The sequence below is a fragment of the Miniopterus schreibersii genome, assembly GCF_964146895.1.
Source record: "Miniopterus schreibersii genome assembly, chromosome: 13".
NCBI classification, from domain to species: domain Eukaryota; kingdom Metazoa; phylum Chordata; class Mammalia; order Chiroptera; family Miniopteridae; genus Miniopterus; species Miniopterus schreibersii.
This window is the reverse complement of record NC_138113.1, coordinates 7,716,151-7,728,435: the sequence shown is the minus strand read 5'-3', so window position 1 is coordinate 7,728,435 and position 12,285 is coordinate 7,716,151. Positions and strand designations below refer to the sequence as shown.

Sequence of the window (12,285 nt, the reverse complement as noted above, 5' to 3'; positions counted from 1 at the left end):
GAGCCCCACCCTTGGGGTCCTGACCTCCCCTGCACCTGCCTTGCCCCGGGGGGAAATCAAAGCAGCATCCACAAAGCACCAACGGAGCTGAGAGTATAGTGGGCACGCACAGCCAGGAGCTGTGACACATGAGAGGCGGCTCTGGGGCTGGGGGCAGGAGGGGACCTTTCCCGGGGCAGTCACATTCGCTCTGCCTCTGAACTGGGAGTGAGCCGTGGGACAAGGTAGAATCCTGGAAACTCGGGGCTGAGCTGATGCTCCGCAGAGGCAGGAGACTGCCCGGGGCTTGCTGAGACCTCTCAGAGATGCCTGCGGAGCTCTGAGGCTGGCAGGTGGCTGTGTGGGTCAGTTCACTCCTAGGCACACAGGAGCCCACCGTGGGCCCACCGTGGCGCCATTCAGACACCTGTCAGAGGGACCTGGTTACTCCTCACTCAGTCCTGATGCCTTCTGAGTGCTGGCTTCACTCGTCCGCTGACTCTCCTTCCTTCCTAATCTGGACACTTTCTGAGAGGACACCAAAGGCCCTGCCCTCCCTCAACAGTCTGCTGCCTTCCAGCCTCGTCTGCCCGGCCCACCTGGTGGCCCACGTGAGGCGCCCTGGCCCACAGCCCGCTGAGAGGCTGAGAGGGCCCTGCTTTCTGGCCGGGGAAGGTCAGTATCGCTTTCTCAGGAATCGGCAAGGCTCCCTGTGGTGTTGGTGGCCCAGAGACTGACGTAGCTCTCTGTCCCCCTCACTGGATTTCCTGGAGACCAGATTCAGGCAAGGGGAGAGTCTGATTCTGTGTACAAGCTGCTCTTGGAAAACATTGTTTTTTCTCCCTGCTTTGTGGGGAAAACCAGACTGCAGCCCCCAGTTATTTTCTTCTGTGAGTGAATGAAAGCGGACAGGATGCATGGTTTCAGGCACTGAACAAGGTTCCCCTCCTGCCAACACCTGGAGACTGTCGTGTGAGAAGTCACTGCGCTGGGTTTGGTGGGCTTGACCCCACTGTCACACAGTCCACACCTCCTCTCTTTCCTATGACCCCTTGGCAATAAAATGCCAGGACAGTGGGGCGCAGGGCGGCGAGTGTGCACTGAAGGGGGAAGCTCAGGCGCTTCCCCCTCAGAGGACCCAGCCCCGCTGCTCTGAGAGCCAGAATCCAGCCAGGGAAGTGTTTGGGTACCGGTGGGCATGGCCGCCTGCCAGCGAGGGCGTCTCCCTTCATACCGGAGCCTGGCTCCCAACAGCAGTGACCAGACCGCCCTGGTGTCCAGCAGACACAGCACCAGCCCCTCGGGCCCGGCCGGCCTGCCCCCTGCTGCCCCAGCGGGGATGCCCAGCCTCCCTCTCCAGCAGAAAGCGGGGTACCAGTGATCTCAGTCCTCGCGCACAGCTCTTCCGAGCAGAGTGAAGAATTCGGTTTACTGCAGGAGGGATACTTCGGTGGCCTGGGGAGGTGGGGCTCCTTACTCACAGTCCTGACACACTTCACTCTGCTTGCCAGCGGCCGGCTGGCCCATCGCTGAGCCTGGATCGCCCAGCCGGGTGACGCGGCCCTACTCCCCACCGCCTAGAAGACAGACAGACAGGCCAGGGCACTACCGACTGTGCTGGCAGAATCCCTTCTCCACACCCTGTCAAAGCTAATCCAACAGCTCAGCAGCCAGAAGCTGTCCTCCACATGTGGCAGCCCTTCTGCTACCATTTTACAAAGTGAAACATCCTCTGCGCTCACCTGCTTCTAACTCAGAGATGTCAGGGGGCTGAGCAGAGCTGGAGCAGGACACGGGTGGCCCCTGGCGGTTCCAGGCAGCCCCAGGGGGAATCCAGGAGGCATTCCTTTTGTTGGGTGAGCGAAGATCACACTGAGGGCATCGGGGCCACAGAAGGACTGTCGCTGGCCAAGGACAACACCCCCCACCCCTGCCCCGGGTGCAGCCTGGACTCGAGAGGCAGGAAGACACCTACTCCTGTATCACATCTTGGTAGAAGGAGGTCATCGGGAGGAAATGGAGAAAATGGAGGGCGTTTTCCTGCCATAAAAATCTCAGGCTAACTCATGACATTTCTTCCCCCACAATTTTTTTCTAGTCCCTAAAAAACTATCAAAATGTTTGCTTTTGTCCAAAGATATTAAATACCCTAGAATTTCTTCAAAATAATATTTCACTATAGTGTTTCATTATAGTTTCCCTTTCTAAGACATCTAACACTACACCTTTATTCTTCATTACAACAGGTATCGGAGCAATCACCAGCCAATCGTTATTAAAATCATAGTTTAAAACAAGAGAGGGAGGCTTCTCTGGCAAAATCCGTGAGTGTAGCAGAACCGTCTTGGCCCAGGCTCGGAGACTGGGTGGAGTTGTCGTGTAGCAGCCACTTGGGGAGTGTTTTGGTTTTAACCTGAAGAGACTGTTGCATTTTCTGGTTATTTATAGCTACCCACATAGCCACAGCATATAAATTCACATTATAAATGTGTTTTCTTTTCCTTTGGGGGAATTTTACAGGATAAAAAAGACTCAGGTGGGGCCCTTTAAATAAATTAGCTGCATCTAAGTCTTTCATCCCTCCCTCTCCCTTAAGACCATAATCACTGAGAATGGAAATTATAACTGGGCCTCAGCATCCGAGACCAAAGGACAGAATGAATGCCTCCCAGGGACCCTAAAGGCGAACACCCAGCACAGCCTTAAACAGGAGCGCTCAGGTCAGCTGCGGGGGTTTTCAAGGACCCTTCCCAGCCCCAGACAGGAGGACCCCAGCTTACTTCTCTCCCCTCTTCCAACCATTTACATGGGCCACAACGGACTCCCCGGCAGGGATGAACCAAATAAAACTATGAAGGCTTTCGTGTTCGAGCTCCCTTTCACACGGACAGACAATCACAGACAGACAATCCTTCTTCCATCAACAAGACCCTTTGGGGCAAAGTACTGGGCCTGTGGCGATAGACTTCCACCTCTGCTCCCCCACGCCAAGGCCTGAACCTTCCCAAGGGGCCGCAGCAGCCACCCTGCAAATGCGCCGGACAGAGCACCGATGGGACCGTGGACCTGCTCCGAACCACTGGGTTTCTGGGAGCTGAAAGCTCACAAAAGCACTCTGTGCGGCTTCACTTCCCGTTACTATCACACTGCCAAAACCTGCAGCAGCAACAGTGAGAGCGTGTAAAAGCCGACACAGACCTGAGAGCTAAGCACAAGCACATGCCGCCCACTCTGAGTAAGGCCGTTGGAGGGGCCTCGCCCACCGGCAGAGTCACAGTCCTCAAAAGGAGCCCCTGCCTCTGAGACCCTGAGAGCCTCCTGCAGCTCCCAGGAAAACCACCTGGCAGGTTTCTAGGCAGAGCCATGGCGCCTCCCCCATTCCCAAACTCTGCAGGGGCCTCCTGAGCCCGCCCAGGCACTGCCACCACCCCAGGCTGCCCAGCTTGGGAGCCTCGGAGAAACTGGGGGTGGACCCACCCCACTTCCATGTCAGATCAGACTTGCAGTTATAACCTCGCCCCTAGTTCACTCCCCTCCCAGAGAAAAGTACTTTTTCCCGGCTTTCTAGACCATTCCCCATAGGAACTGATTTTTTTTTAAAGAGAGTGGTGCTGACCTTTGCCGGGATCTAGGAAGCTCCACAGCCTGCTCTGGGCAGATGCTCCCTTTCAAAACTGAGGGGACACTTCCCTGTCAAAAGTCAAAGGAAACGTAAGACCTTTGCCGGCTCCTTCCCGGAATGAATGGCCTCCGTGCGCCGCGAACCTTCCGAAACCGCACTGCGGCCCCTGGCCCCCTGGTCCCCTGGCCCCCTGGCCCCCTGGCCCCCTGGTCCCCTGGTCCCCTGGCCCCCTGGTCCCCTGGCCCCCTGGCCCCCTGGTCCCCTGGTCCCGGCGCAGCACCCGCAGCTCGGCCGCCCAGCCTCCGCGCCCACACTCGGCCAGAACACGCTTTCGTTCACCCATTCTGGAGCCGGCAACTCCCCAACCTGTTCCTACCCGATTTCGTGTCTGTTACTTGGACACAAACACCGCCCTGTCCCCAGAGGCACAGTGGGCGCAGGCCATCTGGCTGCAGAGCGCACGTGGCTGCGACATTCCGGGGCGTCCCGTCATCTCCACCCTGGGCCCTCGGGCAGTCACAGCAACGGGAGCGCGAGTGGACGCGTGTGCGGGCGTGAGCGCCGGTGCGAGCGTGAACCTGCGCGCTCTCCTCCGCGCGGGGCCGGGGTCCGACGGCACCCAGGCCGGGTGCCAGGCCCGGCCCGCGGCTGCTCCTCAGCAGGGCCCCGGGCGGCTGCCCCCGCCCCGGCCGGCCGGCCCGCCTGCTACCTGCAGCCGCAGGCCTCCACCACCATGTCCTCGTACTGCTTGTAGACCACGTTGTTGGCGGCGTCGATGTACAGGATGCTGATGGGGCTGAGGCGCGCGGGCACGCAGCAGGAGGCGGGCGCCGCGTCGGGCGCCATGGAGTTGAGCAGCGTCTGGATGATGGCGTGGTTGGTGGGCTCCAGGTGCGAGCGCAGCGGGAAGTCGCACACGCCCTCGCAGTGGTAGGCTTGGTAGTCCAGCGGCGCGATGATCCAGTCGTCCCAGCCCAGCTCCTTGAAGTCCACGTGCAGCGGCTTGCGGCTGCAGCGGCTCCGGCCCCTGCGTCCGTGGCCCCGGCCCGCGCCCCCGCCGCTGCCCGGCGCAGCCCGACTCCCGGCTAGCGCGGTCCGCCGCCTCCGGCGACCCCCGGTGACAGCGGTCGGTGGCCCAGCGCCCGGTCCCGGGTCGGGCGGCGGCTCCGCGGCCAGCGCGGCCCCGAGCGCGCGGGCCTGGGCGCGGATCTCCCGGAACAGGCTCTCCTTCCTGTGCGCTCGGGAGGCGACTACCAGCAGCGCGCGGTCCTCCGCCGCCGCGCCGCCGCCGCCCCGGGCGCCGAAGCCCAGCCACCTGAGCGCCAGCGGCCCCCGCGCCGCGCCGGCCACTGCGCGCAGCAACAGGCAGAGCGTGCGGGGCGCGCGCGGCTCCCGGCGGTGGCCCCGGACGGCGTCCGCCACGTCGAACACCTCCCAGCGCGCCCCGTCCAGGGGCTCGGCCGACCGAGAGTGCAGCAGGCTCTGCGCGCGCGCGGCCCCGGGGCACGTGGACAGCAGCAGCAGCGGCGGGGGCGCGGCGATGCCGGGGCCGGGCTGCGGGGGCTCGCGGCGCAGCACGCGCAGCTCCGCGCCCACCACCTCGTCGGCGTCGGAAAGGCTGGACAGGTCGAACAGGAAACGCTGGCCGGTCTCGGCTGCCGACTCGTCTGCAGAGGACGGGCACAGACAGAGAGAAAGCGCAGAGTGAGAACGACGTTCGCGCTCCTGGCCTCGGGGCCTCCTAACTGCAAAGGGCCCGGCCAGGATGCGGGAGTGAAGCCCGCGGGAGCCGGCGCCCGCCCCCGCGTCGGCCCAGCCCGCAGCTGCCAGCCTGGTCCAGAGGAAAGGAAGCCTTCGCCCCACTACGGGGACCGGGTTTTGGTTCATCGAGCGGAAAGTTCCTCCGCCGCCACAACCCACCCACATCCACGCTGCGTGGCCAAGAGCGCAGCCCCGCAGCCGAGACCAAGACTTAAGGCCACCGCAGTTCCGATGCTGCCCCAGAGCCACAGATCTGCAGGGACCAGGTCGGAGCCAGCCTTTCTGGCGGGTGGCAGCCGGAAGGCCTGGTGGGCGCAGCAGAACTCGTGCGCCCCTTCCAAGGCCGAGTGTTTGCCCCGCGGGGCTCCCGCTCCATACGGGTACGGCTCATTATTGCCCCCCAGCACCTAGGAGCGCCGCGGGGTCCCCGGCTGTACGAAAATAAAATCTTGTCCCCTGAAAACCGCTCCTCCACTCCCCCAGCCCGGCTGGAACGTTCCCGTCGGGGCTCCCTGCCGGCTGGGGCCCTGCGGTTCGATTCGTCCAGGCGGGGCCGCGTCGGACCCTGTAGTGCGCCCCGCTCCTCGCTGTGCCCAAAGGAAACTGAGACCCAGAGAGGGGCCGGGCTGGGCCCAAAGCCTCGGAGCGATGAGCGCTGCCGGTCGCGACAGGAACTCCAGGCTCGCCCTGTCCCAGTGTTTCCCCGACCTCCGATGGAGGGGACCGGCGGCAAAGGCGCGCGAGGGGCCTTCTCAGAAGGGTTTGGGCAGCGTGACTGCCTCGCGCGGTGAGGGCAGTGGGCCGGAGGAGGTCTCTCCCCTCGGACCGCGGGTGCCTTCACTGACTTACTCCCTCCGCTGTGACTTATCTCCGGCCTTTCGATTTTTATTTCTGGGTCGTAGGCACTCTTTTCTTTGGGGGCTCAAAAAAAAAAAAAAAAGCTGAAATTCCACCAAGCAGCAGATAAGGAGCTCCCTTTGAAGAGGGTCATATGGTTTCGTTTTGCCCCAAACACAGAGACTACGCAGACTCCCCCACCGCTGGAGGTTTTTTGCTCACCAACCACCGACGCCAGGCTCTCGGCTCCTGAGGTCCAGAGTCTGGGTGCTGCTAGTGGCCTCTTGGGACCTCAAACAGCCCTGCTCCAAGCTGAGGCTCAGGATGGAGGGGGAGGCAGGAGAGGGAATGAGCCAACGCTGCGCCCCACAGACACACAGACCCAGCACAGCGTCCTCTCCCGGGCTCGCTGGCGCGGGGGAGCACTTGGAGCTTGCCCTGCAGCCTTCCCGGCTTCGAGGGGCTGCCACTGTGTTCCCTCCCCCCAGAGGGAGGCGAGGTGGCCTTACCAGCCAAGCTGGCACCCCAGGGAAGGACTCCGCTCAGGCCGAGGCCACGGTAGGCCTAACTCAACCAAAGAAAGAGCATCTGGTGCCTCTGCTAGCCTAGGGCCCTGCACTGCCCGGCTCTCCCAGGACTTGGCCGCCCACTGAGCAGCATTAGGGCTGGGGTCCCGGGCCTGTGTCCCAGGATGCAGCCTTCCCAGGAGCACCCCAGCCTGCAGTCCAGGGGCACTCCCGCGGAGGAGGATGCCTGAAAGTTCCCACAGGGCTATAGGGCTCAGGATCTCCCTGCACCCCAAGTACAGCAGTCTGTGTGTGGGTGCTGTGTGTGTTGGAGGGCGCGGGTGATCTGCTCACTGCTCCCAGCCAGGGCCCCTCTGCAGCAGCACTTACTCTCCAGCCCCGCCGGCCTTCCTTTCTCTCCTGCCTTCCATGCCGGGTCTCTGGCTGTTTAGAATTAAGGCCGAAATAACTTAAATCTCTCCTATCTGTCTGCTTTAATGACATCAATAGAGATTAATAAAATCCAGATGACACAGCAATCACCAGGGGCCTCACCCACGTCCTACCTTTGGAGGGCCTGGCGGGGAGTAAGGTGGGGCCACGGGTCCGGGAGAGGCCTGCATTCCTGCGCCCTCCTGGCCCTTCCTTCCTCCCCGCACAGCCCGAGCGCTCGACCTCCAGCCGGCCAGGCGCCCCGCGGGCGGCGCGGCACCCCAGCTGCACACCTGCACCCGGACACAGCCTGCCGAGAAGGCCCCCTTTGTACCTGGCGATGCACCAGCCTCTCCAGGGCCATTTGTTGAAGTTTTAGTGCCTCTGTCTCGCATGCCCCCGAGTCAGCCCCAATTTGTATGGTCCCCAAGAGGCCGGGAGCTGCCGCCCCGACTGCTGCGACGAAGCAGCGGCCGCCGCCCCGACCAGGACGCAGTCCCGCTCCGCCGGGCCCCCTCCTCTGCTTCTCGGGGTCCCAGGCTCCGCGGGGCCCGGGCACCGCACGGAGGGACCCGGGGCCGCCGCGTCCCCCGCCGCCGTCCAGGCGCAGCGGGTTCGAGCGCGGGCCTCGGCGAAGCGTCTTCCCAACACCTGAGGCCGGGACGGGGCGCGCCCCGAGCGGCGCGGAGCAGGGGCCCGCCCCGGCGGCGGTGCCCGCCCAGGCCCGGGCAGCGTGGACGGGCGCAGAGGAGGCGTGAGTACCTTGGGTCGCCTGGTCCGCGAAGCCGGTGATGGTGTCCGCGCGGCCGTGGCGGCCGGGGCCCGAGGCGGACGCGGCCGCAGCCCCGGCCGGAGCCCCCCCGGCGAGGCTCCGGTAGAGCGACATCATGAACTGGTGCGGCACCACCGAGCCGTTCCTGAAGCCGGCGCCCGTGGCGCGGCGCGCGGCGCGGGCCCCGGGAGCCGCCGCGGCCGGGGCAGCAGAGGCGCCCGGCGCCGCCGCGAGGGTCCGCCCGCCGCCGCCGCCCCCCGGGCCCTCGGCCGGCCCTGCCCCCGCCGCTCGCAGCACGGCCGCCGCTTCGAGCCCGTCGCGGGGGCGGCAGGCGCTCAGCAGCCAGAGGCACAGCGCGGCGGCCGCGCTCAGGTCCATGGGCTCCGCGGGCCGGGCGGGCGCGCGGCGCGAGCTCCGTGGCTCCGGGAAGTCCCCCGGCGCCTTTTGAACATAGTGTTTAATAATGGGGGAAGTGTGCGCAGCAAGCAGCGCCCCCCCCGCCCACCCCACCCCGCCCCGCGCCCGGAGCAGCGCCCCCTGCTGAACACTTCAGTGGCGGCGCCGCGCCCCCCACTCTCGCCGGACGGAGAATCCGGGGCAGGGGCCTCCCTCCCCGCGCCCCGGCCCCCGCACCCGGTCGCTGCGCCCCTTCTCTGGACCCGAGAGGGACACCGGCCCGGGGCTCCCGCACAAAACAGGGCCCCGCCTCCCTCCCCTCAGCCTTGCGCACCCCTCCCCTGCGCCCGCGCCGCGCCCCAGCCAAACGTGCCCTCTGGGTTTAGAGACTCCGGGGAATCTCGCGAACACGGCACCCGCCCAGCCGCCTCCCCACGCCCCCGCGGAGAAGCACCCGCCCCGCCCCGCTCATTCCGCGAGCGCCCGCGACGCCAGAGGTGGGGCGGCGGGAGGCTCGGCCCCGCCCGTCGGTGCGGCGACCGGGTGGGCACCGCGCGCAGGAGAGGCCCCCGAGGCCACGGAGGCCACCAGGGCGCGCGGGGCTGCCACGAAGGCGCGTTTTTCATGATCAGCTCGTCTGCTCCCCACCCTGCCACAGCCCCCGAAGGTCCGAGCCGACGGCCGGAGCGGGGAAGGGGACCCGTACGGCAAAGAGCGAGCAGCTGGAAGGACCGGCCGGAAAGACAGATGGACATGGACCGACACTTGGAGAGCAAAGATTTGGGCGCGGAAGCTCAGATCTTAAAGGAGCACGGGAATTAGGATGGCAGCGCCGGGGTGCCGGGGCGCCCCGAGTTCATCTGCGTCCACAGTGGTGACCTCCGGCCCGACCCCTAGGGGTCAGGCGACCGGCTATGTTGGGGTGCAGCCAGAAGGCGCGAGGGCGGGCAGCGAAGGGCCCCGGGGTGGTGCCTCCGTACTCCTTCCCCCGTCGCGCTGCGCACGGAGCCGTGGCTGCGGGGGGCGCCCGGGGCCCTCGGGCGCGCGGCGGGCGCTCCGTCGGTAGCCGCAGGGCAGACCCCCGAGGCCGGTCTGGGGCGTTGGCGCAGCGCCCAGCGCGGGAGCGTCGGCAGCGGGACCCGCCGGCCGCCCTCGAGCAGACGGAGGGGCTGAGCCGCGCGGACCCCGCGGCGGCGCGGGCGCGACCTTGTCCGTTGAAACTGCGTTCGCTCCCGAACTCAAAATCTAGGGGGGGGGGGGGGCGTCACGGTCACTTTGAGTGGGTGATCAACGTCGGCGTGACGTCAGCGTGACGTCACGGGGCCCAAAGCCCGGGGTTGCGCCTCTCACCGGTGCGCCGCACCCGGGCGCGCCACCTGCTCCCTCCCAAGCGGACGCCTCGCCGTCGTCGTGGCCATGCCGGCCACTGTGCAGACGCGGCCACTGCGAAGCAGGGGCACACGGGGCAGCAGGAGAGGCCTGGTGGGGTGGGCGGGGGTCGCGCCTCGCGGACCCCAGGCGGGTCAGGTGGGCGGAGAAGAAAGGCCCGAGATCAGCTTGGGAAGGTCTGGGCAGCAAGGGCAGTGCGGGACTGGGGTGACCAGGGCCTGTCTTTGGAACTGGGTTAGAGAGCAGGGTTTGCTGGTACAAAGTCGCCAACCTCTGGTCAGGCCCACCGAGGCTCAGCATGGGCTCCCTCTTGGGGGCGGCAGGAACCCATGGTAGGTGGGCCAGGCAGGAGGGAGGCCTGGAAGTTTGTGCTCTACACGCTGCTAAGCACATTTTGAAGGGAAATTCCTCTGGCCTCCGTGTTGCCCCTGCGGTCGCTGTTGGTGAGGCCCAGAGGCAGGTGCAAGAAGTTCAGAAAAGGCTGGGAGAAAACTGGGGACCAGAGTTCTAACTCTGCTCTGCATCAGCCTGATGAGCACCCCCAACCTCCAGAATTCCAGACTCCAGCTGTCTCAGAGAGCAGAGGTGAGTTTGGCTCCAACAGGGGAAGAGGGAAAAAGCCATAGGGTGGGGGATGGGATAGGGGGTGTTTCTTGACTGGGGAGGGGATGGGTGGTCCCCACATTCTTGCCCCAGATCCTTACCTTGGAGAACACTGCTGTTCATCCATCCTGTGCAGAAACTATTTGCTTTCTCTGAGCATTTGGTCTCTATTTCAGGTCACAGAATCCCAGGATCTGAAACAGACTTTGGGGTTATCTAGGCCAACTTTCCATGCCATGCCTGAATCATAACAAACTGCTACCCAGGCGGCGCTTGCATGCTTGCAGGGACAGGGCGCTTCCTACCCCAGGCAGCCTTCTAATAGCCCTGAATATGACAGTGTTTCGGTTGGGTTTCACCGGACCCATGAGAGCCACAACATCTCTCCAAGGCAGCTTTGCAGTGGAATTTACATGCCACCTGGGAACATGAGTCTGGAACATAAGTCGATGCCACTTAGGAAGTTAGTGTTGGGTTCTGCCATCTAGAGTCACCTTTGGTTGACCTTCAGGGACCAGAATTTGGGTCAGCTGCCGGGGCAGCTTACTCAGCTTCAACCAAGCCTCTCCTGCCACATCTAGACACCAGCCCCTCATGTCTGATTACATAAGCACAAGGAGGTCCCTTAGAGATGGCCTGCATTTGTTATGAGGAAGCCAGGCCCCCAAGGAGTGGAAGTTATCAGCACCTGGTTACTTGGAATCAGTCATCTGGTCCCCTCTGTGGTCCTGTGCCTTTGCTCTCCAGGCAGCTCAGAAGGTCTCACCACAGCTCTGCCCTGGGCACCCTGTAGGTGAGGCGTAATGAAGGGCAGTCTCTGCTTTGTCCACTGTTGGGGGTTCTGGGCCCCTGCAAAACACTATTTTGGAAGATGGAACAGATGTCCCCTGGCTATGACTCTGATGGTCTTGAGAGTCAAGAGACCAGAAGTCAAATCCTGCCTCTAACCTCGGGCTGCAAGTCCCTCAGCCCGTCCTGGCTTTAGATCCTCAAACGCACAATGAGGCTGACAGCCAGATGTCCACTTGGGGTTCACCTGTGAGAGGCGGAGGGCACGTGGGCGGGGCCCCTGCCAGGCACCCAGCCAGAAGCCTGCCCTCTGTCTGGACCCACCATGGCCCCTGGCCGTTGTGACTGAGAGTTGGAGAGAGGGTTAGCCTGGGGCTCTGCCTGAGGATGGTACCCCTGGGAGGGCTGGAGAGGGATGGTGATGTCGCCTGCAGAGGCAGCCGCCAGCTGGCACTCCCTACATCTGGTGGTGCTGATCTCTCCTCAACCAAGGGGTGCTGCAAACGTCTCCCCCAGAAAGGCCTGGATAGGCTGCCTGGGCCGCAGGTGGGGATGGTTCCAGCAGTGCTCTGGCTCGACCTCCTGTCTGATGATCAGGCTGGGCTTCCTTGGGCTCTGATGAATTTCCCTTCTCAGCTCAGGGCTGCCTGGCCCCCGGTTACCCGGGGCAACAGCTCTGGCATCTACACCCAGTTGGCTGCATTCAGGCTCCAGGCCCCTGGCTCAACCTGTCACTGGGCTCTGGACCTTTGCGTGGGGGAGGGGAGGGGACAGAGAAGGGAGCTGGGTGTGTTCTTTCCCAGAAGTTCCACAGGGGACCTCTTGCAGCCCTTCTGTTCGGGACAAATGCAGAGGGCTGGCAGACACTGCCATCTGCTGGTCACTGGCAATGCCTGGTACCCCTACACCCCAGCTCCTCTGTTTTTCATCACTGGGGCTTTCAATAGAGAGAATGCTGAATAGAGGCAGAGGGTCTGCTTGTTTCCCCCGCCCTGGGTCCAGACTCAGCTTTTCTTTCCTGAGCCACTTTGGTAGGTAACATGACCCCTGCTTCTCACCTGTGGAGAGGTGGGTCTATATGAGGGGGTCTGTTATGTCCTGCATCCCTCTACCTCTAACCCCCCTACCGAGGGAAACTGGCCCGTGGACCCCATTGCCCTGACCCAGCTGTGGCTTCCAGGGCAGCCACCAGAGGCATG

General features: G+C 64.0%; 1 protein-coding gene across 2 annotated transcripts; it reads right to left on the bottom strand.

The window, feature by feature from the left end:
- Nucleotides 1–4,306: 4,306 nt before the first annotated feature.
- Nucleotides 4,307–8,287, bottom strand: GDF7 (growth differentiation factor 7; the record flags this gene model as incomplete). 2 transcript variants are annotated; one of them, XM_081156469.1, is made up of 2 exons in its annotated part: nt 4,307–5,268; nt 7,900–8,287. In XM_081156469.1, 2 exons carry the CDS (start codon nt 8,285–8,287, stop codon nt 4,307–4,309), a joined length of 1,350 nt encoding a protein of 449 aa, XP_081012595.1. The 2 variants fall into 2 exon arrangements, with proteins under 2 accessions (XP_081012595.1, XP_081012596.1); XM_081156470.1 differs by having other exon boundaries at nt 4,307–5,256.
- Nucleotides 8,288–12,285: the final 3,998 nt, after the last annotated feature.